The sequence below is a fragment of the Kogia breviceps genome, chromosome 19 (assembly GCF_026419965.1).
Source record: "Kogia breviceps isolate mKogBre1 chromosome 19, mKogBre1 haplotype 1, whole genome shotgun sequence".
Lineage (NCBI taxonomy): Eukaryota > Metazoa > Chordata > Mammalia > Artiodactyla > Physeteridae > Kogia > Kogia breviceps.
In genome coordinates this window covers 51,249,935-51,276,092 of record NC_081328.1, presented here as the reverse complement: position 1 = coordinate 51,276,092, position 26,158 = coordinate 51,249,935, and the positions used below count along the sequence as shown (strand labels likewise).

The window sequence follows — 26,158 nt, the reverse complement described above, 5'->3', positions numbered from 1 at the left end:
GGTATCAGACATGGGTCTTACCTTTCCAATACAGAGTCCCTCTAGTAGCAAGGTAAAACTGAAATCTTGATATTTGATTTTCCTTTCTCCTTTTCAAGAGAGAAATCTCAGAAAATGCTGAAGAGATTTTCTTGCAGTATTTGTAAGATTCTTTATCCAAATGTGGAGGTTTTCCTCTTACAAGGAGCAGATTGAGCTAATGAAAGTCATATAATTTTGGCAGATTACATGGTATGAAGTTCATGTCATTTTTTTTTTCATGTAATTTTTAAGCAATGTATTTTTTCTTGATCTTATAGTTAAAAATTATCCCTAACGTGGACTTCCCTGGTGGTCCAGTGGTTAAGAATCCGCCTTCCAATGCAGGGGACACGGGTCCAATCTTAGTCAGGGGACAAAGATCCCACATGCTGCGGGACAACTAAGCCTTTGCGCTCTAGAGCCCGCACACTGCAACTACTGAGCCCGCGCTCTAGAGCCCATGGCGCAACTAAGACCCGACACAGCCAAATAAGTAAATAAATAAATAAATAAATAATTATCCCTAATGTCGTTAAATATTTATGGGATATGTTGGTATTGAAGGTCTCGAGTTTGGCAGAGATGTAGAAGTTGCCCAGAAGGGAAACTTCTGTGACTAGGCCTGGATGGCCTCTTTTCCTACTTAATAGGAAAGCTTATCAACATTTCTGGCTTGTCCTGAGTTGTTGGAAACTCAAGGTTTTCTTTCTTTTTTTGTTTATATCTATTGAAATCACTTTCAAGACAAGCCATTGAACATTATCACAACTTATTTGAGAAGCTGTTATATAAGAAATTTCCACAAGTTGGTGGTTAATAATTTATCATTTTAGAGCCTTTTCATCACTGTTGCAAAATAGTTTAGTCAGTTCTTGATTCTTTGTTTTAGGAGTAGTGGCAGTAAAAAAGTAATATAAAAATAATACTTACTTTGATGTTATATAAAACTTTAGCTGTAGGTTTATCTTATTTACTGAATACTACATAGGCTAATATTAAGTGAGTTTACTTTTTTTTTCTAGTATATTTCAGTTGATGGAGGTGAAAGGTCATTACAAAATATGCCAGTGAATTGAGGAGTAAAGTCTGACAGTAAACATTTGTGTTTAAAAAATCATGTGTGGGGAATTCCAGTGGTTAGGATTCGATGCTCCCACTGCAGGGAGTACAGGTTCGAGCCCTGGTCGGGGAACTAAGACCCCATTTGCTGCGTGGCACGACCAAAAAAAAAAAAAGTAAAAATTCACGTGTGGATAAATGATAATTCATATCATTTTTAATAAATGAAATCAGTAGCAAAGAAGCTGAAGCTTTTGTAATTAGATACTCAAAGTTTTTAGAGTGGGTTCTTTTATGAGGATGATGGTGATAGGTGTTAAATTTTTTTTCTGTTTTGTTTCAGAAAAATCAGACATGGTGCCAAGTTGCCCCTTTATCCATATAATCCGAAAGAATGAGGATGTTTACTCTCAAATCCTGAGAAAACTCTTCAATGAATCCCATGGGATCTTTGTGGGCCTCCAGAGAATTGAAGAAGAGTTGACTGGAAAATCCAGAAAAACTCAGTAAGTAGGCTGCTGATAGGTGCTGCAGCCCACAACTGAATTGTGGAAAACCGAATGAAATGCATCCTTATCCTTTTGCATGATGGATGGCTCTCCTGGAGAAATAAGGGACTCCTGGTTCTAGTTTGTGTCCTCTTTAGTGGGCAGTATAAGTGGTCATGGATGGAAATGTCTTACAGGGAATGTGCAAATGGCTGCTGATTGACTTACTGGCTGCTTCTTTGTTTATATTCCTACTTCACTTACCCTCCAAAGAATAAAATTTACGCCAAACAAGCACCTGAGAGTAATTGAATGAGGTTCCACTCTTGGGAGTTTTGTTTTGTTCTTTAAAGAATTATTATTATTATTATTATTATACGCGGTACACGGGCCTCTCACTGTTGTGGCCTCTCCTGTTGAGGAGCACAGGCTCCGGACGCGCAGGCTCAGCGGCCATGGCTCACGGGCCCAGCCGCTCCAAAGCATGTGGGATCTTCCCGGACCAGGGCGCGAACCCGCGTCCCCTGCATCGGCAGGCGGACTCTCAAGCACTGCGCCACCAGGGATGCCCCCTAAAGAATTATTTTTAAAGCATTTTTTTTGTGTGTGAAGAGACCAGAAAACTTGTATTATTTATAGACTAGAATTGTTTGGAGTGTGGTTCATGAGTTAACTGCATCAGTGTCAGGTACTTGTTCAGGCCCCACCTCATATCACCAAAATTTCTAGGGGTGGATCCTAAAATCTCTAGGTGAGTCTTAACCACGGTGGATTTTGAGAACCCCTGTGTTAGGTTTTTCTTAGAGTCCATTCATACGGTTAGGGAATGGACAGTATTGGTATCTGTATTTTAAAACAAACAAACAAAAAAACCCAGTTTTTTCCCTCCTGTGTTTTACTCACAACACTTCTGACACCAGATGTCTGGGAGTTTTGCCCCACCAAGCAATTCTCTGAAACAAGCTGGGTATCCTACAATTCAACTCAATTCTAACACTATCTGCTTGGAGATAACATCAGATCCCATAAATTAAGGGCTCAGTCCCAAAAAACTGTCCCCCATTCAGATGCCAATCACAAATAGTGGGTCCCCAGGTTACCCACAGCTTCTGTCCAACTTGGCTATAAATCATAGGTTCCCATGACCACCTCAGGTTTGATTAATCTGCTAGAGCAGCTCACAGAACTCAAGGAAACACATTTACCAGTTCGTTAAAGGATATGAGAAAGGACACAGAAAAACAGCCAGATGATGTACGTGGGGCATGGTCTGCAAGGGTCCCAAGTGCAGGAACCTCTGTCTCTCTGGAGCTGGGTTGTGTCACCATCCTGGTACATGGATGTGTTAAGCTACCTGGAAGCTCTCCAAACTCCACGCTATTGAGATTTAATGGAATCTTCCTCATGTAGGCATGATCAATTATTATCTCCATTTCCAGCCCTCTCTCCTCTCTAGAGAAGTCGGGGACACGGCTGAAAATTTCAAGTTTCTAATTATGACTTGGTCTTTCTTGTAACCAGCCCTCATCCAGGAGCCACCCAGAGCTGGAACAAAAGATGCTTCTAGCACTCTTATCACTTAGGAATTTTCAAAGATTTTAGGAGCTGTGGGTCAGGGACTGGGGATGAAGACCAGTTTTAATTTTTTTTTTTTTTTTTTTTTTTTTTTTTACTTTTTGGCCGCACTGCACAGCATGGGGAATCTTAGTTCCCCAACCAGGGATCGAACCCTCATGCCCTGCAGGAAGTCCCGAAGACCAGTTTTATATGTCTTATTATTAACCACAGTGTCACAGTATTTTACTTCCTTGATAATCATTTTACAAATAAATCACCCTGGAGGATACCCTGGTCAGTGTGTGTGTGTGTGTGTGTGTGTGTGTGTGTGTGTGTGTGTGTGTGTGTGTGTGTGTGTGTGTGTGTGTGTGTGTCTGTCTATCTGTCTGTCTGTTTGTCTGTCTCTACGTATGTGTCTGTGTATGAGAGATCACTGGTGACAAGAGGCTCTGGTACAGAATATTGATAACTCAGAGAAATCTATTTTGACTCCAAGGAAAAAATATGTCAAAAGTCCTGTAATTCCTGGAAGGCAGAGACCCCATCTTATTTATGTGGGCCCTCTGTTCCCAGATCTCCTCATGCATCTATACAGTAGGTGCTCTAAAATGTTTGCTGAATTAATAAATTAGTAAATATCCTACTAATGGTGGGATGGTAGCTCCTGTTTTGTGCATGAGGGTCAGCATATTACCTTGTTTTTTGGCTGGGTGAGTTATTTATTTGGGCCTGAATCTTGACTGTGAAAAGGGGGTAAGGAGTAGTGAGGGTTAGGTGAGACAGTGTGTGCAAGTTGCTTCACCTCCTGCTGGCCCCATTGTAGCTTCTGTTCATCTTTAAATGGAGCCAGAGGGCTTCCCTGTGGCGCAGTGGTTGGGAGTCCGCCTGCCGATGCAGGGGACACGGGTTCGTGCCCCAGTCCGGGAAGATCCCACATGCCGTAGAGCGGCTGGGCCCATGAGCCATGGCTGCACGTCTGGAGCCTGTGCTCTGCAACGGGAGAGGCCACAACAGTGAGAGGCCCGTGTACCGCAAAAAATAAATAAATAAATAAATAAATAAATGGAGCCAGAAAAAAAGTAAATAAATAAGAATGAAAATAAATGGAGCCAATAGGTGGCCTTTAGGTTTCTTCATTTAGAACTAATGTTTCTTGCTAAGGATGTGCATATTGGTAACTAATAGCCAATTGCTTTCTGTTTGTTTTGTTCTGCTATTTCCTTTGTGTGTGCGTGTGTGTTTAGAGCAAGGTTTAGGCTTCTTTTATTTTATTTATTTATTTATTTATTTTTGGCTGCGTTGGGTCTTTGTTGCTGTGCACGGGCTTTCTCTAGTTGCAGTGAGCGGGGGCTACTCTTCATTGTGGTGTGAGGGCTTCTCACTGCGGTGGCTTCTCTTGTTGCGGAGCATGGGCTCTAGGCCTGTGGGCTTCAGTAGTTGTGGCGTGTGGGCTCAGTAGTTGTAGCTCGCAGGCTCAGTAGTTGTGGCGCACAGGCTTAGTAGCTCCGCGGCATGTGGGATCTTCCCGGACCAGGGCTCAAACCCATGTCCCCTAACCACTCTGCCACCAGGGAAGCCCCATGATTTAGGCTTTTTTTGCATCGTTTCCAAAACAAAGACCCAGACTGATAGATCTGTGATGTCTCTCATCTCACACAGCCTATGGTGATGATGGAGAGATGACCTTGTTGCCGCCTGCTTAGTTGTAGAACCCTTTCTACCTTTTTTTTTTTTTTTTGCTGGTGAACAATGAAAGTGACTTCATTTGGGAAAAAAAAATTTGGGAAGCCCCAAATTTTTTTTAAATTAATTTTTATTGGAGTATAGTTGCTTTACAATCGATTTCCTTTTTGAAGAACTCTATTTTGAACTAATTTTAAACTTATAGAAAAGGTACAAAAATAATAGATTTCTGTGCATCCCTTACCAAGCTTCTCTAATGGTAATATCTTACATAACCACATTACTGGTATTTAAACTAGGAAACTTAAACATTGATGCAGTATGGGGCTTCCCTGGTGGCGCAGTGGTTAAGAATCTGCCTGCCAATGCGAGGGACATGGGTTCAAGCCCTGGTCTGGGAGGATCCCACATGCTGCAGAGCAACTAGGCCCGTGCGCCACAACTACTGACCCCACGTGCCACAACCACTGAAGCCTGCACGCCTAGAGCCCGTGCTCCGCAACAAGAGAAGCCCCGACAATGAGAAGCCCCTGCATTGCAACAAAGAGTAGCCCCCGCTCACCACAATTAGAGAAAACCCATGCACAGCAATGAAGACCCAACACAGTCAAAAATAAAATTAATTAATTAAGAAAAAATTGATGCAGTATGATTAACTGAAGACATTATTTGAATTTCACTAAGTTTTCCACTAATGTCCTTTTTTCTCTTCTGCAGCCAAATGAGATTGCATTTAGTTTTTTTCTCCCTCATCTCCTTCATGACCTTGACACTTTTGAAAAATATTGACCAATTGTCTTGGAGACCGTCCCTCAAAACTGTCCTGGGTTTGTCTGGTGCTTTCTCATTGGACAGAGGTTATGCATTTTTAGCAAGCATACCACAGAAGTGGTGTGATATGTCCTTCTCAGTACATCATATCACAAGGTTCATGATGCTGATGTCTTCTTATGTTATTGTTGACCTTGATTGCTTGGTTAATGTGGTTTCTACTGGGTTTCTGTACTGTAAAGTTACCATCTTTCCCTGTGTAACTAATAAGTATTGGGGGGGGGAACCTTGAGACTATGCAAATCTCATTTCTCCTCAAATTTCAGCCACTAATTTTAGGGTCCATCAGTGGGTCTCATTTGCAACAATTAATATCAGTGTGGACTCAGGATATTTGTTTTAGTCAGTGGGTTATGTGCTGTTTTACTTATTTTGTCGCTCAAGTTGTTTCAGCTTTGGTCATTAAGAGCTCCTTCAAGTTGGCTCCTGTCTTTCAGCAACTTTTTTTTTTTTTATACTTTCTATCTTCACAAGATGTTCCTTACTTTCTATCACCACAAACTGTTCCAGGTTCATCTTGTATGTCATTTAATTGTTTGTAGGTTGGTTCGAGTGAGTAAAAACTACCGATCAGTCATAAGAGCATGCCTGGAGGAAATGCACCATCTTGCAAGTAAGGACTTTGTCTGTTTGCATGTGATAATAGTTGAAGGATTTATCTGGCTATAAATACAACAAGTTAAAATCTGATTGACATTCCAGTTCAAAACTCTTACTTTCCCGTGTTACATAATCCTTAATTTTTTGGCAATTGTCTCGAGTACGTTTTTCAAATTAGAACATATTATGTTGACAGATATGAGGCTGAAGGGCCAAATTAAAGATCTTCGATAATCACATTCCCAGTTCTTTGACCTTGGTGATTTAAAGTCATCATAACCACGAGAGCCATGTGACTCCTAGATGCTGGGTACAGTCTTATATAACATGGTGGTCTCTACATTTGCTGTTTTGTAGTTGAAAGAGCCACTTGTAATTTGAAGGCCATGGTTTGAGATCATTCATCTACAACAGAGCTATGAAGCATTTTTAAAAAAAATCTATAGTGAAAATGGATGGTCTTAGAAGGCACAAGCCACGGTACTTATATGTGAAGCTATAACAGTAAGACTAAAGTTTCATTGCTCACTTAAAATGTCTTGTGTTTTGTTAGTTGCTGGTAAAGATCCAGCCAGTGACCGCCAGTTTAGCATCCAGGTAAGGGGGTTTTGTTGTACTGGTACCTCCTCTATGTCCAGCTACATCCTCAGCACCCATGCAGTGGCATCGCAATCACTGGTTTTGCAGAAGTCTCTCTTTCCAGGTAGATAGGCAACTCCTTGGGGTGAAGAATCATCTTGAACTTCCCGGTGCCCCCTTCAAGGCCTCGCACATTGGAACACAAGGATGTGCTTGATAAATACTTGTATTAGTTTTCAACTCTTATGGGAAATATAAATCCTAACCACATTGTGTCACCTGAGATAGTGAGCTAAGCTTTTGGAATCACTGGTTAGTCTCATAAACTGTACTCAGCTAATGAACCCAGCATTTTAAAGCTGCCGGTTGTTTAACTTTAGTTGGAAGATGACTTAAAGGATTCTCTTTCTTTGGTTAGAATTTTGATATTGTTCAAACTCAGTAGTTAATAGTGACTGGGTACATTATCTCTGTCATAAAAATTTATTTTTCCTTATGATTAAGGTATTTTGTGATTTTGCACAGAAGAATGGTGGGGGAGGGAATACTGCATATTCCTAAGGCAGGGTCCAGGCCCGATTTATTTTGGTGTCTTATATTGGGTTTGTGGTTTTTTTTTTTTTTTTTTTTGGCCACGGCAGGTGGGATCTTGGTTCCCAGACCTGCGCCCCCTGCGTTGGAAGTGCGCAGTCTTAACTACTGGACCTCCAGGGAAGTCCCGGGTTTGCTTTTTAGTAGACTGTTTCCTAAGTGTCAGTCCCATGAATACCAACTTCATAATTTTTGCTGTATCTATATATTGTAATATTATTTAGTGAATATTTTTCTAAAAATCGTCTCTCCCTTTACACTCAAAGCCTCTTCCTTAACCATAATATTCATCAAGCTCATGGGTGTAATGAGTTAGTTATATTTTTCTAATGCACGTTAAACTAAAACCACAACCATTAAAATAGAAAATATTAGGCTGTGTCCCACCCCCTAAAATTCTCTCACTGGCTGCCTTGTGGGAAACCCTGCCATAGGAATAGTCAGTAAATGTTGAGTTAATGAATGACCATGATGTGTTTCAAGCTCTCCTTTGTTTCTTTGCTTTAAAAAAAAACCTCAGGAATGTTTTCAGTCAAAACTTTGTCTCCATTTCTTCCTTAGGTCTCCAGTCTGTCAGCAATGGAGCTCATTTGGAACCTTTGTGAGATTCTTTTTATTGAAGTAGCCCCAGGTGAGCACAGAATCATCTTGTCACAGTGTCAAAGGTGTTCCCCTGCCCTTTTCTATGTTGTGATGAGTGTTTTGTTGCCTAGAATGCTCTTTTCCTGGCTTTACATCAACATAAGCATCAGAAAGTATTACATGATACCCAGAGAAGCCTGCTGTTTTGTCAGATACTGCAAAAAGAATCAGACAATCTTATGAATATCTAAAATCTTAGGCAGGTGACCCCTGAAAAATACCAAGAAAACAGATAGTAAACTAGCGTGCAAACGGGGAGGTCGATATTTATATCATGGACTGGTCAAGCTTAAGAAAGTTTTAGGAGAAGCTAGGGGAGGGGCGTGGCACAGGTTCTTCCTTAGCCTCCGAAGGAACCAACCTTTCCAACACATTAGTCTCAGACTTTTAGCCTCCTGAAATGTGAGATAGTGGTTAAGAATCCACCTGCCAATGCAGGGGACACGGGTTCGAGCCCTGGTCCGGGAAGATCACACATGCCGCGGAGCAACTAAGCCTGCACGCTGCAATGAAGACCCAACGCAGCCAAAAATAAATAGATAAAATGAAATGTGAGACAGTACATTTCTGTTGTTTAAAATTTAAAAATGGAGGGGCTTCCCTGGTAGCGCAGTGGTTGAGAGTCCACCTGCCGATGCAGGGGACGCGGGTTTGTGCCCCGGTCTGGGAAGATCCCACATGCCGTGGAGTGGCTGGGCCCGTGAGCCATGGCTGCTGAGCCTGCGCGTCTGGAGCCTGTGCTCCGCAACAGGAGAGGCCACGACAGAGGTCCGCGTACCGCGAAAAAAAAAAAAATTTAAAAAAGGAAAAAGGTTTTACGGATATGAAGAGGAATTAGGTGGTAGGCGGCAAAGTCACTTTGACAACTCTTTCACTAGTGATTAGGGCAGGGGCAACCCTACAAGTTAATGGTCCACTCCGAATTATTCTGTTGATCTTGAGTTAAATTGTGGTCAGTACAGTATCCTGGCTTGAGTGGGCTCTCTGTGGAGGTGCTACAGGCTTTTTTGCATTCTTTTAATGGTTTATGTTTACTGTTATTCATAAATGTGTATTAATAGTCTCTGTGCAGTCATAGCTTTTTATTCATACTCCTGCTAAAGCACGGAGCAACTTGAAATTAAAATTGTTTATCTGCTCGTCTCCTCCACTAGATTTTGAGGGCTGTCGCTATGTTTTTATCATTATTGCATACCTGGCACCTAGTCAGTATCAGTCCCTATATGGCCATGATTTACATAGCCAGTGAGTATTGCGTAGTTCTGAAGAATCTGGGGGGTGGTGGGGTGGTGAGGTCTGGGTCTCATGTCCAACCCTTCCCAGGATTCAGTGAAAGGTGGAGCTGCCTGGCCAGAGGAAGCATTCCATAAAAGTCCGTTTGCTAGCTCAGCCCTTTATTCAGGACCACATGTGTGCTCACTTAAGAGGGATAAACCACTTCCTACATAGTCAGCTCGTGTGTCCTACATTCTCTGTACTTTGGGAAAGTGGAATTTACTGCTTTTGTGTGTGACGAGAGTTTTTCCTTCCAGCCGGCCCTCTTCTCCTTCACCTCCTTGACTGGGTCCAACTGCACGTGTGTGAGGTGGACAGTTTGTCGGCAGATGTTCTGGGCTGTGAGAATCCAAGCAAACATGAGAGATTCTGGAACTTGGTAAGACCCTCACGCAGGCTGGGCCTCCCTACCTCCATCTTATATTCTCTTTTCCCTGTGCTCCCAGGCAGGCCTGAGGGTTTGCCTGCTCAGCCTGTGTGCGCTTAGTTCTCGGAGTCTGCAATTATGGTGACGTGCTTAGGTCTTTTTTCTTCCCTGCTCCGTGGGAGAGGTTTTGTTTTGTTTTTTTAAAAAATAAATTTATTTATTTTATTTATTTATTTTTGGCTGTGTTGGGTCTTCACTGCTGGGCACGAGCTTTCTCTAGTTGCGGTGAGCGGGGGCTACTCCTCGTTGCGGTGCGCGGGCTTCTCATCGCAGTGGCTTCTCTTGTGGAGCATGGGCTCTAGAAGCATGGGCTTAGTTGCTCCGCGGCATGTGGGATCTTCCTGGACCAGGGCTTGAACCCATGTCCCCTGCATTGGCAGGCAGATTCTTAACCACTGCACCAGCAGGGAAACCCTGTGGGAGAGTTTGTTTGTTTGTTTGTTTTTTGTTTTGTTTTGTTTTGATGTACGTGGGCCTCACACTTCTGTGGCCTCTCCCATTGCGGAGCACAGGCTCCGGACGTGCAGACTCAGCGGCCATGGCTCATGGGCCTAGCTGCTCCGTGGCATGTGGGATCTTCCTGGACCGGGGCACGAACCCATGTCCCCTGCATCGGCAGGCGGACTCTCAACCACTGTGCCACCAGGGAAGCCCTGTGGGATAGTTTTTTTTTTTTTTTTTTTCCCCCCAGTACGCAGGCCTCTCACTGTTGTGGCCTCTCACGTTGCAGAGCACGGGCTCTGGACACGTAGGCTCAGCGGCCATGGCTCACGGACCCAGCCACTCCGCGGCATGTGGGATCCTCCCATACCGGGGCATGAACCCGTGTCCCCTGCAGCGACAGGCGGACTCTCAACCACTGCACCACCAGGGAAGCCCCTGTGGGAGAGTTTTGAACTAAGTTATTATGTAAGAAAAATAATGCTCTGTAGACTTTGCAGTGAGAAGGGATTTTTGATCTCTTTGTGGATCTAAGGATTAGAAGGCATGAAGATAATACAAAACCAATGGATAGCTGCTGGGGTAGGGGTTTGATATAAATGAGCATGAGAGTTGTTTTGAGGTGATAGAAATGTTCTAAAACTGGATTGTGTTGATGGTGCACAACTTTGGGAACTCACTGAAATTCATTGAATTATACACTTGAACAGGGGAATGTTTATAATGTGTAAATTGTAACTCAGTAAAGCTATTAAAAACAAAGACCTTGGGACTTCCCTGGTGGCACAGTGGCTAAGACTCCATGCTGCCAATGCAAGGGGCCTGGGTTTGATCCCTGGTCAGGGAACTGGTTCCACACGCATGCCGCAACTAAAGATTCCAAATGCCACAACTAAAGAGCCTGTATGCCACAACGAAGAACCTGCGTGCTGCAACTCAGACCTGGCACAGCCTAAATAAATAAATAAATATTTGAAAAAACAAAAACAAAACAAAGACATTGATGATCCCAAAGTCACTTTGGATTATCACTTTGAAAGTCAGCCTGTGTGTATGTATTCTGTTTCTGTAAGAGCAGTACTTTCCCAGTCACCTCTACTGATCTGTGACACAGTTGGGAGGGAGCAGGGAGGAGGTTGCTGGTTGACTTGAATAATGGAGACTTATAAAATCTGAAATTCAAGTAAGGAGTTGTCGCCTTCAAGGCTGTTCCTGGGCCTTTTGGTGCCAGGAGATCTATGCAGGTAAGCGAGAGAGACTTAGCTCAGAAATTATTGGGCCTAGATTTTGAGTGTCTGATTCATTCACTGAGTATTTTATTGAGTGCTACTGTTTGCAGGCACTGTGGAAACAAACATGACCAGAGGGCAATGTTTCCTGCCTTTACGGAGCTTACATCCTGGGTGGGGAGACAGGAGATAAATACAGAAACAAGTCGAATATGTAGCATGTGTAAAAGTGAAGTGCTGTGGAGAGAAATAAAGCAAGGGAGGGGAATTGGGTGTGCTAGAGTAGGGGTGTCAAGGAAGGCCTCCCTTGTGGGGTGACATATGAGCAGAGACCTGAAGAAGGTGAGGAGGGATAAGGGCTTTAGCTTTGAGAGAGGCAGTGTAGCTGAGTGGTAAGAACATGGCCTGTGGTGCCAAACTGCCCAGGTTAGCATCCCAGCTCTGCCTCTGACCAGTAGCTCTGAATGAGCTACTTAACAGCCTTTAGTTCCCTCCTCTGCACTATGGAGATAATAACAACACCTACCCCACATGGCTGCTATGATTAAATTCGTTGAAGGGCATAAATGTATGAGCTAGTTGATGGACAAGGTTAGAGCTCCCATTTTACTCCTGAGTCAGATGGGGTGAGGGGGACATTGGAGAGTCAGGCGGAGGAGGACTGTGATCTGAGTTAGGTTGTCGAAGGGCCCTCTGGCTACACTGCTGAGAACAGAGCAAAGGCAGAGCACAGAGACCAGTTTGGAGGCTGAGGTCCTGAACCAGGCAGAGAGAGGTGGTGGCAACTTGGACAAGGGTAAGAGCTGAGCGGAGGAGATGGTGAGAAGTGATTTGATTCTGGATGCAGTTTAAAGATACAGGGATAGGATTTGCTAATGGATTGGATGTGTAAGAAATAGAAGAATGTGGGTTGGTGAGTTGGAGGTGCCGGGTGTTTACTTTTAGGCACGTTGAACAAGATGCCTAGGAGAGCCAAGTGGAGACACTGACTGGTAGCAGGGTGTACACGTCTGAAATTCAGAGAAGGAAGTCCAGGCTAGAGAGAGGAACTGGGGACTTGTCAGCGCATAGATCCTTGGCTTTTGTGAGCGTGGCTTAATGGAAGAACTTTTACTGTGTATGTTTTACATATATACTTGTATGTATATAATGTTGATTCTCATTATTCATGATAGTTATGGTCTATAAAGTTGCCTGGAACCCTGAGCTCTCGATTACTGAACCATCGCTCTTTGTAGGGCAATTACAGGGTCCTTTCGAGCCTCTGGTCACAACATTGTTGTCCGCTGATCAATTTATAATCTTGTTTTGTGTATGTTTGTGTTTCAAGACACCTTATTTAATATGTATTATTGATTCATTAAAATTGAACTCATGGCCAGCAGCACTATAATCCGTGCCTGAACGAACACATATATCCGTATATCTAACACGTATGTTCTCTTACCTTATCTAACACATACATTCTCTGTATGGCCTGTCATAGCCTTCTTTGCAGTTAGGAATCGGGCAGCACTTCAGCACAATGCTTGGGGGCCCAACAGAAAGCACAAAAATGCAAAACATGTGGCACTAAATAGATCGCCAGAAAGACACTAGTTTAGTGAGAGCTGGTGCCAGAGTGTAGACGCCGCCTCGCGCCGCCTCAGCTGGGAATGTGCTCGTCAGGTGACCCACATTTTGTGCCCCTCTGCACATGTCCACACATGATGGTGAAGGCACCTCGGATATTGACTTTGGGGTTACAAATGAGTTTTAGCAGGTAGGCATATTCACAGATATGGAATCTGAATAGAAAGAATCAACTGTATTTATACTGAGCATTTGTATATATACATATATGTATTTGAACTGAAACGTTTATGAGCCAATACTTTATTTGATGCACTCCGGTATTTTTTATTTTCTATTTTATTTATTTTTTAAAAGTTCGTCATAACCTGCAATGGGTTACAACATGCAGTTTGAAAAGCATGGTAGAGGTTAAAACTGGGAGACTGGATGAATTGCATTACCTCTGGAGGGAAGGAACCGTCACGTTTCTCCAAGGCCAGGAAGTGGAGAGGGGAGTGGCTTTCGAGCCTCCGTGAATGCTTGTGTTCTTGGGTGCCCTCCCAGGTGACCATCTTGGTGCTGCAGGGCCGGCTGGATGAGGCCCGACAGATGCTCTCCAAGGAAGCCGACACCAGCCCCACCTCTGCAGGCATGTGCCGAATCCTTGGGGACCTGATGCGGACCATGCCTGTTCTCAGCGTATGTGCGAGCAGCCCTGCTCTTCTGGGTCATGGAGGTGGGTTCATTCAATGAGTGTAAGGGGTTTGTGTGGTGATGGCATCTCTCTGCGTCTCTTCCCGTAGCCCGGTAACACTCAGACACTAACGGAGCTGGAGCTGAAGTGGCAGCATTGGCACGAGGAATGTGAGCGGCCCCTCCAGGACGGCACGTTTGCCTCCAGTCCTCACCTCGAGTCTCTCTGCAAGGTCTGTGGGAAGCAAGTCCAGGCCAGGGTCCAAGTTGGCTTCCCCTGGGTGCTATGGCATCCAGTGCAGCAACAACATGTCCTCCTGAGACAGGGCTGTTTATTGGCTCTGAGGGAAGGAGAGAGCTTTCAAACCAGATGCGCTCCAGTCGAGGTCAGGAGCATTATCGGGAAGTCACCCCCGACCTAAGGGAAAGCATCTCTCTTCTCAGATCATGCTGGGAGATGAAGCTGCCCTGTTGGAGCAGAAGGGGCTTCTGAGTAACTGGTATCATTTCCTAGTGACCCGGCTCCTATACTCTCACCCCACAGTAAAACCCATGGATCTGCACTTCTACGCCCAGGTGAGTCTGAGCTCCTTGGGGTGGGGGTGGGGAGTAGGGATCCTGGGGGCTCTGCTCCCTGCGGGGTCATTTTCACCATGTGGCCTCATTGAGTTGAACCTCCCTGGAGAACAGGCAAGAGCTTTCCTTTGGCCCTTTTTGAAGGACCCCCATCACCCTTCTCCAGTGTTCCCTATACAGCAGCCCTGCCTGCCCCCTTGAGTCTGCGTCCATCTGGGGATTGAATGGGTCACCACCTTTCCACAGTCCAGCCTTGACCTGTTTCTGGGAGGTGAGAGCAGCCCAGAGCCCCTGGACAACATTTTGATGGCAGCCTTCGAGTTTGACATCCACCAGGTGATCAAGGAGTGCAGGTAGGACCTGCGGCACCAGCACCGTTCTCACCGTCTTCGGTGTGCAGTTCAGCTGAGTACATTCACAGTGTGGTACGGCCATCACTGCCATCCTTTTCTAGGATGTCCTCTCCCTTCTTGTTGGTGTCTTAACCTTCTTGCCACAGACCTGCTTCCCCTCCACGGCCACATTGGGTAGACAGTGGGTCCTCTCTGGACAAGCTTGGGGGCCTTCCTGAGGCTGGAGGGCTACTGTGTCTGTAACAGTTTGCATTTCAGGGATGTTTACTTAAAGTAACGTTGCAGGAAATTACTTTGATATCTAAGATCCACAAACAGCCAGCAAACTTATTTCTTGGAACCTGATGGACATGCAGCCACCTTAAGGGACTTCTCAACAGTCTCACTCTGGTGAGCCAAGAGCCACCACACCATTGGGCTCCTGGCTGGGTCTGTTCAGAGCAGGGATTCTATATCAGCCCTCTCCCCAACCCTCTCCCCGAGCCTTCAGCAAGGCAGGAAAGGGAGCGTGAAACTGAATCCAGCGGAAAGCGTTCCAGAAATTCCCATGTGTAGTTAAGTCAGAAAGAATTTACCCTCTCTTTTTGTATAGCCCGGAAAAGTAGGTGTTGCACCAAAGACTTGGAGAAGGGAGAAGGTTGGGAACTGGAGCGGATGGCCTTGCTCGAGTTATCAAATTCACTGACTTGGACTGGATCTTTTTTAGTAGATCTGGGCGGTGGGAAGGTCTTACCCCCTACCTTACTCTTCCTGTTCGGCTGAAAGCAAGCCAGGGCTTCAAGAAAATGGTGTTCGATTTGGAGAAAGGACAGGTTTTGTGTCAGTATTCTTTGTACAAACCTGTAAAATAGGGACTTTAGTGGAGCTGGAAGATGACTTACAGAATTCAGCTGGTGGTGGCTGGTGGCCAGTGCGGCATCTGCATGGAGGGTTAGCGAGAATAACTTCCAGAGGCGCTCGCGCATCGTTGTTTGGCTTTGTCAGGGACTTTGCCAGGGACTTTGCCTATATAATTCGAAGTAGTAGGCATTCCTGAATATGTTGTCTAAACAGCAGTGGGTTATTTCTTCCAGGGTTTCCTTCATAAGCCACATCTAGATTTTTAAGATCAAAACAGATTTGAACAGAGCAAGGAGGAAGGACAATAAAAAGGGAAAGTACTTTGTTCTCTTCAGGGGCAGTAGAAGGAAAAGATAAGGACATGCCGACGAAGAGGAGTGGCTTTTATGAACGCCACAGAAAATGGCATCACTCTCGTGCCAGTTGAGGAGGGGTGAGGCTTGCAGCCCCTCAGTCTGGGTGTCTCTTGCTCCGGCAAGCAGGAAAGGATCTGAGGTATTTCTGTTAGCTGTGAATCGAGGAGTTTGGGTTTTTCTGATCAGGAAGCTCCCTCCGACCCTGTTCTGAAAGAGGCACTGAAGAGCAGGTCCCGGGACCTCATCCACGAATTGAAGAAGGGCTGAAGCACCTTCAGAGAGAGTAGTACAGTTTTAGACATAATGCCCTCCTGGATGGGGAAGGATTGGATCTGGGGTCTCACGTGTTGTACCAGTCAGGCCCAAGCTCGGTTCCCAGGGAAGAGGGGTGTCTGTCCGGGGTTGGGCCAGTGGGCTGGTGGTATAGGAAAGCCTTGCTGCTTTGGGTGTGATGTCAGCTGGGTTCATGACTACCCTGTGAAAGCGGAATGAGGGGAACCCTTTCTCAAGGCGCTAAAAGGGCACCTGATTACCCCCATGTCAACTATGCCAGGCCCTAAGGGGCAGAGAGGGATCCTGAAGCAGAGCATAGAGGCCCTTGGAGGCCACAGTTCATCAGCCCCTGCTGAAGGGCCACGTGTTTGCCTGTTATCGCCACAGCTGAAAGGAGAAGTTGGGGGTCCACCAAGGGTTCGTCTCTTCCCCCCTGGTTTGCGGCCTCTAGTTCTTGCTGCCCAGCAAAAGGGAAACAGGCACTGGCACGCGCTCCACAGGGAGCTAGGCGAGGTGCTTTTAAAGTCCTCCAGAAGCATCGACCTAAAGGGAAATAGGTCTTCCTTCAGAAACGAAGAAGAGGTCCAGTTTAATGTTTGCCTAATCTAGAATCTTCTTGTCAGACCTTTGGCCTAGCCCATTACCTTGGCTTCAGGGTAGAGCCGTGTGTACAGACCCTTACACTCTATTCACGGACGAAGGTCCACAGCCACCAGATCTTGGCTGGTCAGAGGCAGTGGTTGCTGCAGAGCCACCAGAAGAGCAGGACATGGGGTTGGCATAAGGGGGTGACAGCAGCCCCAGTGCAGGGCAGACAGTCCATTGGAGGCTTACAGTTGTTAACCCAGGGCAGGGTCTTCCCCATAGGCCTTCGCGGGTCTTCCCGGCTCCAGAGCTCTCCCTTTTCCAGCAGAGGCCACCCCAGAGCAGCTAATTTAAGTCTTCCCTGAACATCTTTGAGCAGTGAGCTTGTTCACTTGTTTCATTTAGAGCTTGCATTCAGAATTCTCCATTTTATATGTGTGTGAACATCCAAAACTGGTGTTGTTCAGACTTGCACAAGACCCTGGTGTCCGTTTTCATTTAGCACTTCTTCCAGTCTCGGCCAGTCAAGCCTTTTCATTAGTTCTTGGCCTCATTGGTCGCTGCCCTGCAGCCCTGAGGCTGGTGTGCCCTCTGGGAAGACACCCGAGGGCCGCGCAGACTGGGCGTGTGTCGTGGCTGCCTTAGCTCTGGGGTCTTCCACAGCCCCCTTGCTGGCTGTATTGCTGTAACCATCAGCTAGAAGTCTAGGTAACGGCAGCTGCTTGGGGAGGCTGAGGTACTGTTTCCCCCTCACCCAGCCCACTCCCACACCTCTTTCTTTTTAAGTGCAACTCGCTCCGCATTTATCGGACATCTGTTATGTGCCTCACACTGTACCAAGCTTTGAGACTACAGCAGTTTTTCTTGTATGGAGTTTACAGTCTAGACTAGATGTTGTGGGATCCCTTAAAAGAGGACCCTATATCAGATTGGAAGTCAGGAGAAGCTCCTTAAGGAGGCCACACTTAGGTTGATTCCTGAAAAGTTTAGTGAAGAACACTAGAAAAGGTCATTTTAGGCAGAGAGAAAGCATGGGAGAAGGCACAGGCAGGGAAGAAATATGGTCTGTTACCTGCTTAAGGAACTGCAAACATCTCTATAGAACCAGAAGACTAAATGAGAGGTGGCTTGGGCTGGCGACAGAGGTAGGGAAGAAAGCAGGTTATCGAGGACCAAATGCCCTGTTCCGCATAGTTATGACTTTATGAAAATGGGGGGCCACTGAGGGTTTTCAGCAGGACAGCGCCGTGAAGTCTGTATTTGAGAAAGAGCAGTCTGAAGAGTGTGAGGACAGCAAGGCTGGTGGCTGGGAGACCAACCCTAAGGCCAGTACAGTCACCTGCGTACAAAGTGGTAATAATCACAGGGATGGTGATAATAATAGTTCACATTTCTTAGCTTTTATGGAGTATTTCATTTTATCATGCAACAAACCTTAGGTGCTATTATTTCATGCCTGTCTTAACAAACAAGGAATGTGAGGCCCAATAAAGTCACCCTGCCAGCTAACAAGGGGCTCTGTGGGTATTTGGACCCAAAGCCATCCACCAGAGTCCATACTGTTTACTGAGTTCTTAAGCACTAACCAGTCTATTGGGAAGTCCTATTAGCTCAACTTGAAAACATATCTTGGGGCTCCCCTGGTGGCGCAGTGGTTAAGAATCCGCCTGCCAATGCAGGCGACACGGGTTCAAGGCCTGGTCCGGGAAGATCCCACGTGCCGCGGAGCAACTAAGCCCATGTGCCACAACTGCTGGGCCTGCGCTCTAGAGCCCCCAGGCCACAACGACTGAGCCCACGTGCCACAACGACTGAAGCCCGCACATCTAGAGCCCGCGCTCTGCAACAAGAGAAGCCACCACAATGAGAAGCCCGTGCACCGCAACGAAGAGTAGCCCCCGCTCACCACAACTAGAGAAAGCCCACGCGCAGCAACGAACACCCAACGCAGCCAAAAACAAATAAATAAATAAGTAAATTTATTTTAAAAAACAACAACAACATATCTCACAACCAGCTACTTCTCACTCCCTCCCCAGCCACTGCCGTGGCCCAACCCCATCACTGTTACCCTGGTTTTTTTTGTTTGTTTGTTTTAAAGTTAATTAATTAATTTATTTTTGGCCGTGTTGGGTCTTCATTGCTGCGCGCGGGCTTCCTCTAGATGTGGCGAGCAGGGGCTACTCTTGGTTGTAGTGCAGTGGCTTCTCTTGTTGCGGAGCATGGGCTTCAGTAGTTGTGGCACACGGGCTCTAGAGTGCAGGCCCACTTGTTGCGGCGCACGGGCCTAGCTGTTCCGTGGCATGTGGGATCTTCCCGGGCCAGGGATTGAACCCATGTACCCTGCCTTGGCAGGTGGATTCCTAACCACTGCGCCACCGGGGAAGCCCTTCCCTGAACTGTTAACAGGTGGCCCCTTACTGGCTTCCCACTATCACCTGTCTGTATTGTCCATTATCACAGAAGAGCCTAAGTAATCTTTTAAAACTTAAACCATGTCATTCTCCTGTTTACTGTCCCAGTGGTTTCTCATTACAAGGCCCTAAGTGAGCTGGTCTCCACCTGCCTTGAAGTTTGAGTCACACGGGCTTCATTCTGAAGTGGGAACAAGACAAGCTTACTTTCCGTCGCTGAGCCTTCACACTGGCTGTTTCCTCTATTTCAGGAATGCTCCTTTCCCTTCTCTTCCTCTGGCAGGTTCCTTCCCATCCTTCAGCCCTCTGCTCAGACAACCCTCATGACTAATTTTCTAAATAGAATTTATTCTAGGAGGGGTGGGGGATGTGCGTGATTTTATATGCGAGGAGGCAGCTTGTTTTTACATCTTCTCAGTTTACACTTCCTCACCTTATATGATATTTTATTCTTAGGACTGACTGGTCATTTCTGATTTCATCTATTATATTTGAATTTTTCATAACTCTGAAGATAGCTTCAGAATCTCAAAGCACTGTACTGACCCTTATAATTCCTTCACTTTGACAATGAAGCGGAAGTTAAGAGAAATGAAGCGGTCAGTCATTGAGTAGTAGGACTGGATCTGAACCAATCTGCAGTGCTTTCCTATGGACACAACTGTGTAGCTGTCATTAAGCAGTTTAAGTAGAGGACAAGTTATGTGTGAACTTCAAGCTCAGGTTTACTGTTTTTTTATTTATATAGAGTACTGTTCAAAAATAATCTTTTTAAAGCAGTTTATATCTATTTTACCACTTTTTTCTTAAAACAGTCCAGGTAGGCAAGAGGTAAAATTACTTCCATTTTATAGATGAAAGGGATACAGAGAGGTAAGTGACTGACTGAAAGGGCAGCTCTGAGTTCCAGTTGTCACACTTTGTTAAATCGCTCTCTAGTTACTTTGTTAAATCACTCTCTAGTTAACGAAATAACAGTATTTTAGACTTTTAAATTATTCTGACTTCCCTGGTGGTGCAGTGGTTAAGACTCCACGCTGCCAATGCAGGGGGCCCAGGTTCGATTCCTGGTCAGGGAACTAGATCCCACACGCAGGCCGCAACTAAGACCCGGCGCAACCAAGTTAAAAAAACTTGATACGCAAAGGACCTATGATGAAATTAGAACAGTTAAGAGAAAAAACATCCAGTGAGTCAGGGTTTGTTTAGGGGGCTGTCATAAAGAGATATCGTGTTTATTGGGACTCTTGTCTAAAAAGGACAAAATCAAGACGGAACGCAGCAGAATTACAAAATTATGAAAGTCACCGTTAAAGGCAATCCTGGACCAAGGAAGCACCCTATAAGAATTTGAGCAAAGGGGGTTCCCTGTCGGCCTAGTGGTTAGGGTTCTGGGGCTTTTTCTGGGTTCACTCCCTGGTCAGGGAACTGAGATCCCTCGAGTGGAGAGGCACAGCCAGCAGCAACAACAAAAGCGCATTGGAGCGTGATGCTTTGTGTAGCATGTGGTGAACTTCCGGAGCTTAGTGTTCGAAGGTGGTAGTAGAGATACAAGCGTTTTGAAAATTGGCATAGTTTTTTGAATGTCAGATACACATGCATAGCTGTTAGTAAAGTTGGAATATAATATATGAAAGGAATTTAGGGAAGCCAAGTGACATTCCATAATGATGGAATTGTGGAGCAGATGAAGCATCATAGTACCCGTATCCCTAAGATCAAGGCAAAAGTTATAAACGTCCAGGAGTTCAGTGTAAGCCAGTCCCCATTCTTTTTATATCCTGAAAGCAGAATTGTTTACCTTAGGGAATGATTACACCTGGGACAGTGTAGTCGCCTTAGTCTGCTCCCTCCACTTCACTGGAGGTTCATCTTGCCTTACAGGAAGGAAGCATTAACGTTTCTTCCGCCTCTCCCAAGATTTAAAAAATAGTCAAGCATTATATACAGGTACAGGAAGGCCTACACCAAGTAACAAATGAAAAACAGAACTCAAAATGATGTATGCACACTGACAGTAAGTGCGTGGTATACTCTATACAAAATGATGCTAGAGAGTTTACAGAGTTGGTGATGTAAAAAATTTAATCAGACCTTTAGAGGGCCCTAGGAAATGTCGTTTCTAACAAGGGCTACAGATGATTCTAGGTTTCGATTAAAATGTGGTTTAGGGAAGGACTTCCGACTTTCATTATGTGTCAGATTACATACCCAATAAAATCAAATTACAAATCATGTAACCGAACAAAAATAATTTCTTTATACAAAGTAGTAATAGATAACAAAGTATTAATAGATAACACAAGATGGTTTTTAAAGTGACATCCTATATATAGTCGTGTTCATAAGGTATACTAATCAAAACTATGAAACCGTGAGAAAAATTAACAACAAATTCCAATGCAAAGGAAGATGTTCTTTTGAATTCCATGTTTCATTAAGAATCAAAACCCACCAATCTTTCAGTCCTTTTCTATCTTTTTATTCTTTGCCCCACCACCGGCCGCATGGCATGGCATGTGGGATCTTAGTTCCCCGACCAGGGATTGAACCCGTGCCCCCTGCTTTGGAAGTGCGGAGTCTTAACCACTGGACTGCCAGGGAAGTCCCTTTCAGTCCTTATATGTTATTCTGTGCCTGCAATTTCTATATCTAATTGGGTTCCTGGATTTTATTTCATTTTCTGTGTGACATTCTCCATTGAAATGTATCATTGGCTGCTGCTTCGGGGGTTGAATGTCCTTCTCAGTGTCTGTTACTAGTCCCCACCCAGTGGGCAGAAACTTCCCACGCTGTGCTCCCAAACAGATTCCGGCTTGCCTCTGTCCCTGCCATCCTTTTTAAGCAAAAGACATGTGGGGTTCCTGCTTATGCTCCACTCATGTGGGCCATGCCCTCATCCTGACTTAGAGTCTTGCCTTGTGTCTGAACCTATAGCATCGCCCTGAGCAACTGGTGGTTTGTGGCCCATCTGACAGACCTGCTGGATCACTGCAAACTCCTCCAGTCGCACAACCTCTAGTAAGTACGCCACGGCCATGCCAACCCTCTTCTTGCCGCCATCCAGGCTCTTGAGGGTGGGTTGAACCGAGCGCCTAGAAGGGAGGTTGGGCTGCCGAAGGGGGCCCTGAATAGAGCAGGTCCGGAGTCTTGGCCCCGTGTTACGTTTTATTCCAGCTTTGGATCCAACATGAGAGAGTTCCTCTTGCTGGAGTATGCCTCAGGACTCTTTGCTCATCACAGGTAGGACGGCCCCAAGGCTGTGGGGTGGCAGTGGGGTGCTCTTCAGGCAGCTGCTGCCAGTGGGGCTTGGACTGTGTTCTCTCCCGTCTGGTTTCCTGAAGGCTACAAGGTCCGGGGGAGGAGCCGCCTTGGGTGCTAATTCCCAAGCCCCAGGCCCTCACGTCTGTCCTCCTCGGACCTGTGCAGCCTGTGGCAGCTGGGGGTGGATTACTTTGACTACTGCCCTGAGCTGGGCCGAGTTTCCTTGGAGCTGCATATTGAGCGGATCCCTCTGAGCACAGAGCAGAAAGCCCTCAAGGTGCTGCGGGTTTGCGAGCAGCGGCAGATGACTGAGCAAGGTGAGCCGCCTGGCCTCCCCGCACACCCTCCGTGCTCATGCCGCGCGAGCCAGCCTGGAGAGCGGCTGGGCGCTGGGTGCCAGGAGTAAACCAAAGCACGGGGAGATCACTGGGAGGGACAAAGAGCCAGGGAGCCGTTGGCACCTAGAAGCAGTCGAGCCCGTTGCCTGGTTATAAGGGTCCTGACCCACTCTCTCACGCCTTCGCCAGAGGTCAGGCTGGGGCAGGGGCGAGGTGACTCGTCCCAGGTGGGTTGCTGTTGCTCGCTAAGGCTGGCTGGGTGGGGAAGCAGGACCCGAGGTGGCTCGGGGAGAGCGCAGGGAGGGAACGATGCTGATGGTGGCCCCTTCTCCCCTCCCTCGCTGTCAAATGATAAAAACCTAAGTTGTTCTTCCCAGGGGGATTGCATGTTTATGACCGTCTCTGAAAGCATATAGCATTCAAGACCCAAAGGGTGGTAGGATTTTCAGCATGTGGACAGATAATGGAGGCGCTGATCTGTGGGGAGCAAAACAAAGATTTTTACCACCCCTGAAATGAAACCCACTCACAAAGCCAGTCCTGCCAGGAGACAATTTATAAACCTCAAGGTTCCTAGTTCTGCGGGCTAAACTGTATTTGCAGCCCACAGAGAAGCCGTGTAAAGCTCAGAGGAGGTGGGGAGCTGCTCCTATCCCAGTAGCGTTCAGGAATGGAGTGATTTGTAGGGTGAAAGTTTCCTCTTTGCTGTTTTCCCTGCAAAGTTCGCAGCATCTGTAAGATCTTGGCCATGAAAGCTGTCCGCAACAATCGCCTGGGCTCCGCGCTCTCTTGGAGCATTCGAGCCAAAGATGCCGCCTTTGCCACGCTGGTGTCAGACAGGTGGGCTCAATCTGTGTGGGCTTTCTGGGTACTGCCTGGGCAGTTGGGAGGCTGAGGAGGTGGGCCTGGGACTGCCGCTCTGATCTCTGGGCCGGGCCTTGTAGGTTCCTCAGGGATTACTGTGAGCGAGGCTGCTTTTCTGATTTGGATCTCATTGACAACCTGGGGCCAGCCATGATGCTCAGTGATCGACTGACGTTCCTGGGTGAGTCTCTCTGGGCTCTGTCCCCTGGACCTTCAGCACAGGTGGACAGTTATGGAGATTGGAGGGACTGTTCTAGGCTTCTCCAGTCTAAAACACATAGAACCCTGTGTACCAGTCTCTGCAAAGGATATTTTTTGGTAACGTTTTATTTTCTGGTAATTTCAAGCTTAGAAGTTTTGAAAGTAGTGTAAATAAGAAGGAACTCCCATACACACGTTATCCAGATTCACCAGTTATTTATACTTTGCCTCATTTGTTTTATTCTGTCAATCAGGTTTTTGGGGAACAGTCGGAAAATAAGTTGGAGATTTATATGGAGACTTTCTCCATAAATACCTGAGCAAGTATTTGTTAAGAATAGGAACATTCTCTTATATAACCACAGTTATGAAAATCAGGAGGTTCAACATTGATATAATACTCTCATCTAATCCACATTCTGATTCCATCAGGTGTCCCAGTAATGTCCTTTATTTTGTCTAGGTTCATGAATTTAGTTTTCATGTCTCATTAGTGCCTCTGCCTTTCCCGGTGCTTCCTTAATCTTGACATTTTTGAAGAGTCAGCTCAGCTCTCTGTAGGATGTTCTCACTTGGGCTTTATCCGTGAGCCGCCTCAGATGATATATTTGGGCAGGAATTCCCCTGAGGTGATGTGTCCTGCTCAGTCTTGTCCCCTTATTGGTGGTCACCTTGGTCACTTGGTTAAAGATGTTCCCTTTAACAGTTTGTGGAGGGGTACTTTGGGATTACTTAAATGTCTCGTTGCTCATCAGACTTTGACCCACTCGTTTTAGTAACTGCTGGTGATTTTCTGACCGCCAGCCCTTGTGTTTCATCGCTGGCATTCCACTGTATGGCAGGCTTCCTCTTCGTCCCCATTTATTCTTTCATTTACATCAGTAATGACCTTATGGGTTATTTTATTCAATCTGTTATCATTCATGACTCTTGTTTATATTGATGCTTATATTCTCCCAGGTTTGGCTCTCTGGAACCCCTTTTAAGCGTGAATTTTGAATCCTTTTGGTCTTGTTGGCCCATGAGCTTGGAGGCCACGCTGGAAGAATCTCCTTGCTCTGTGGAAAGGCTGGTCTGCGGTCTCCTTTGTTTCGGGTCACAGGTGACTTAGTGTGCTCTGTTCTCAACAGGAAAGTACCGCGAGTTCCACCGGTTATATGGGGAGAAGCGTTTTGTTGATGCTGCTTCTCTTCTCCTGTCATTGATGACGTCCCAGATTGCCCCCCGGTCTTTCTGGATGACACTACTAACAGATGCCTTGCCCCTTTTGGAACAGAAACAGGTACAGGTTGAGTCCACAGTGATTTTCTTCTGTGCGTGTGTGCGTGCGTGCATGTGTATTCCCCTGTAGCGCCCACTCTGGAAACCCATAGCTACACAAGAAAAACTACTTAATTTGAAATGTGGCATCTGTCTGCTGACGGTGCTCAGCCCAGGACCCTGACAAGAGCTGGGAGTGAGAATGGGGGGCTGCTCTACCCTCCCAGGGTTGCATACAGAAAGCACACTTCTCCAAGTGAGATACAAGAAAGGCTGTCTCTGGGCTTCCCAGGGTTGCATACAGAAAGCACACTTCTCCAAGTGAGATACAAGAAAGGCTGTCTCTGGGCTTCCCTGGTATCACCAAAAAAAAAAAAAAAAGGCCCAAACCACTGCAGGCTTTGGCTGGCGAGCAGCTAAGCGAAGGTGCGTCTCTCTCCCAGGTCATTTTTTCAGCAGAGCAAACGTACGAGCTGATGAGATGTCTGGAGGACTTGACCTCAGGAAGACCAGTGTGTGGAGAGCCTGGTGCCCAGCAACTCCAGGTCAGCTGAGCTTTTCCAGTTTGTTGGTACCACAGTGGAGATGAGCAAAGGCTCCTTCTAGCTCAGGTGTACCCCCACCCTGAGATGCTGGCCCCTTACAAACTCACGTGCCTCTTAAGATACCTCTTAACCTGTAACTGACACACCAACTTATTTTAGGAGAAAATGGGGCGATTCTCGTGCTCTCATCTCTGAGTTTGTTCTTTCCAGTCAGTCAGTCAGTCAGTCAGTCACAGTGGTCCTGTGCATGCAGCTCCATCTCTTAATATTAAGAACTTGCTGGAAGACACTACTGAATGCTGTATGCCTTTTATCTACCTTCGGATTAGAGAGTCTTGGGAACTATAAAGAAGGTAAGCTTCCTGCTGTGCATCATGCAGGCTCTTTGCTTTTAGGATGATGACGTAGAGACCACCAAGGTGGAAATGCTGAGACTTGCTCTTGCACGAAATCTTGCTCGGTCAATTATAAAAGAAGGCTCATTGGAAGGTTCCTGAGGCCGGCTCCAGCATGTTATCTTTGTAAGGCAATGTTTATACATTTTTAAAAGAATAAATGTTTTCTTTTGCAAATATAAGGCAAGTTCTTATATCTAGGGAGTTTTCATCTACCACCACTG

The 26,158-nt window shown here is 46.0% G+C and overlaps 1 protein-coding gene across 1 annotated transcript in view; it reads left to right on the top strand.

Annotated features, from left to right (window-relative positions):
* Positions 1-26,116, top strand: part of NUP85 (nucleoporin 85) — a 29,446-nt gene extending 3,330 nt beyond the window's left edge. Inside the window, exons 3-19 of the mRNA XM_059048081.2 lie at positions 1,424-1,586; positions 6,182-6,252; positions 6,793-6,836; positions 7,971-8,040; positions 9,584-9,705; positions 13,542-13,676; positions 13,781-13,903; positions 14,115-14,246; positions 14,493-14,599; positions 22,005-22,088; positions 22,245-22,310; positions 22,497-22,648; positions 23,392-23,509; positions 23,614-23,714; positions 24,865-25,016; positions 25,438-25,539; positions 25,935-26,116. Of these exons, the coding sequence (XP_058904064.1) occupies positions 1,424-1,586; positions 6,182-6,252; positions 6,793-6,836; positions 7,971-8,040; positions 9,584-9,705; positions 13,542-13,676; positions 13,781-13,903; positions 14,115-14,246; positions 14,493-14,599; positions 22,005-22,088; positions 22,245-22,310; positions 22,497-22,648; positions 23,392-23,509; positions 23,614-23,714; positions 24,865-25,016; positions 25,438-25,539; positions 25,935-26,036 (1,844 nt within the window). The 3' untranslated portion in view covers positions 26,037-26,116. The remainder of the gene's footprint in view (positions 1-1,423; positions 1,587-6,181; positions 6,253-6,792; positions 6,837-7,970; positions 8,041-9,583; positions 9,706-13,541; positions 13,677-13,780; positions 13,904-14,114; positions 14,247-14,492; positions 14,600-22,004; positions 22,089-22,244; positions 22,311-22,496; positions 22,649-23,391; positions 23,510-23,613; positions 23,715-24,864; positions 25,017-25,437; positions 25,540-25,934) is intronic.
* The last annotated feature ends 42 nt before the right edge of the window (positions 26,117-26,158 follow it).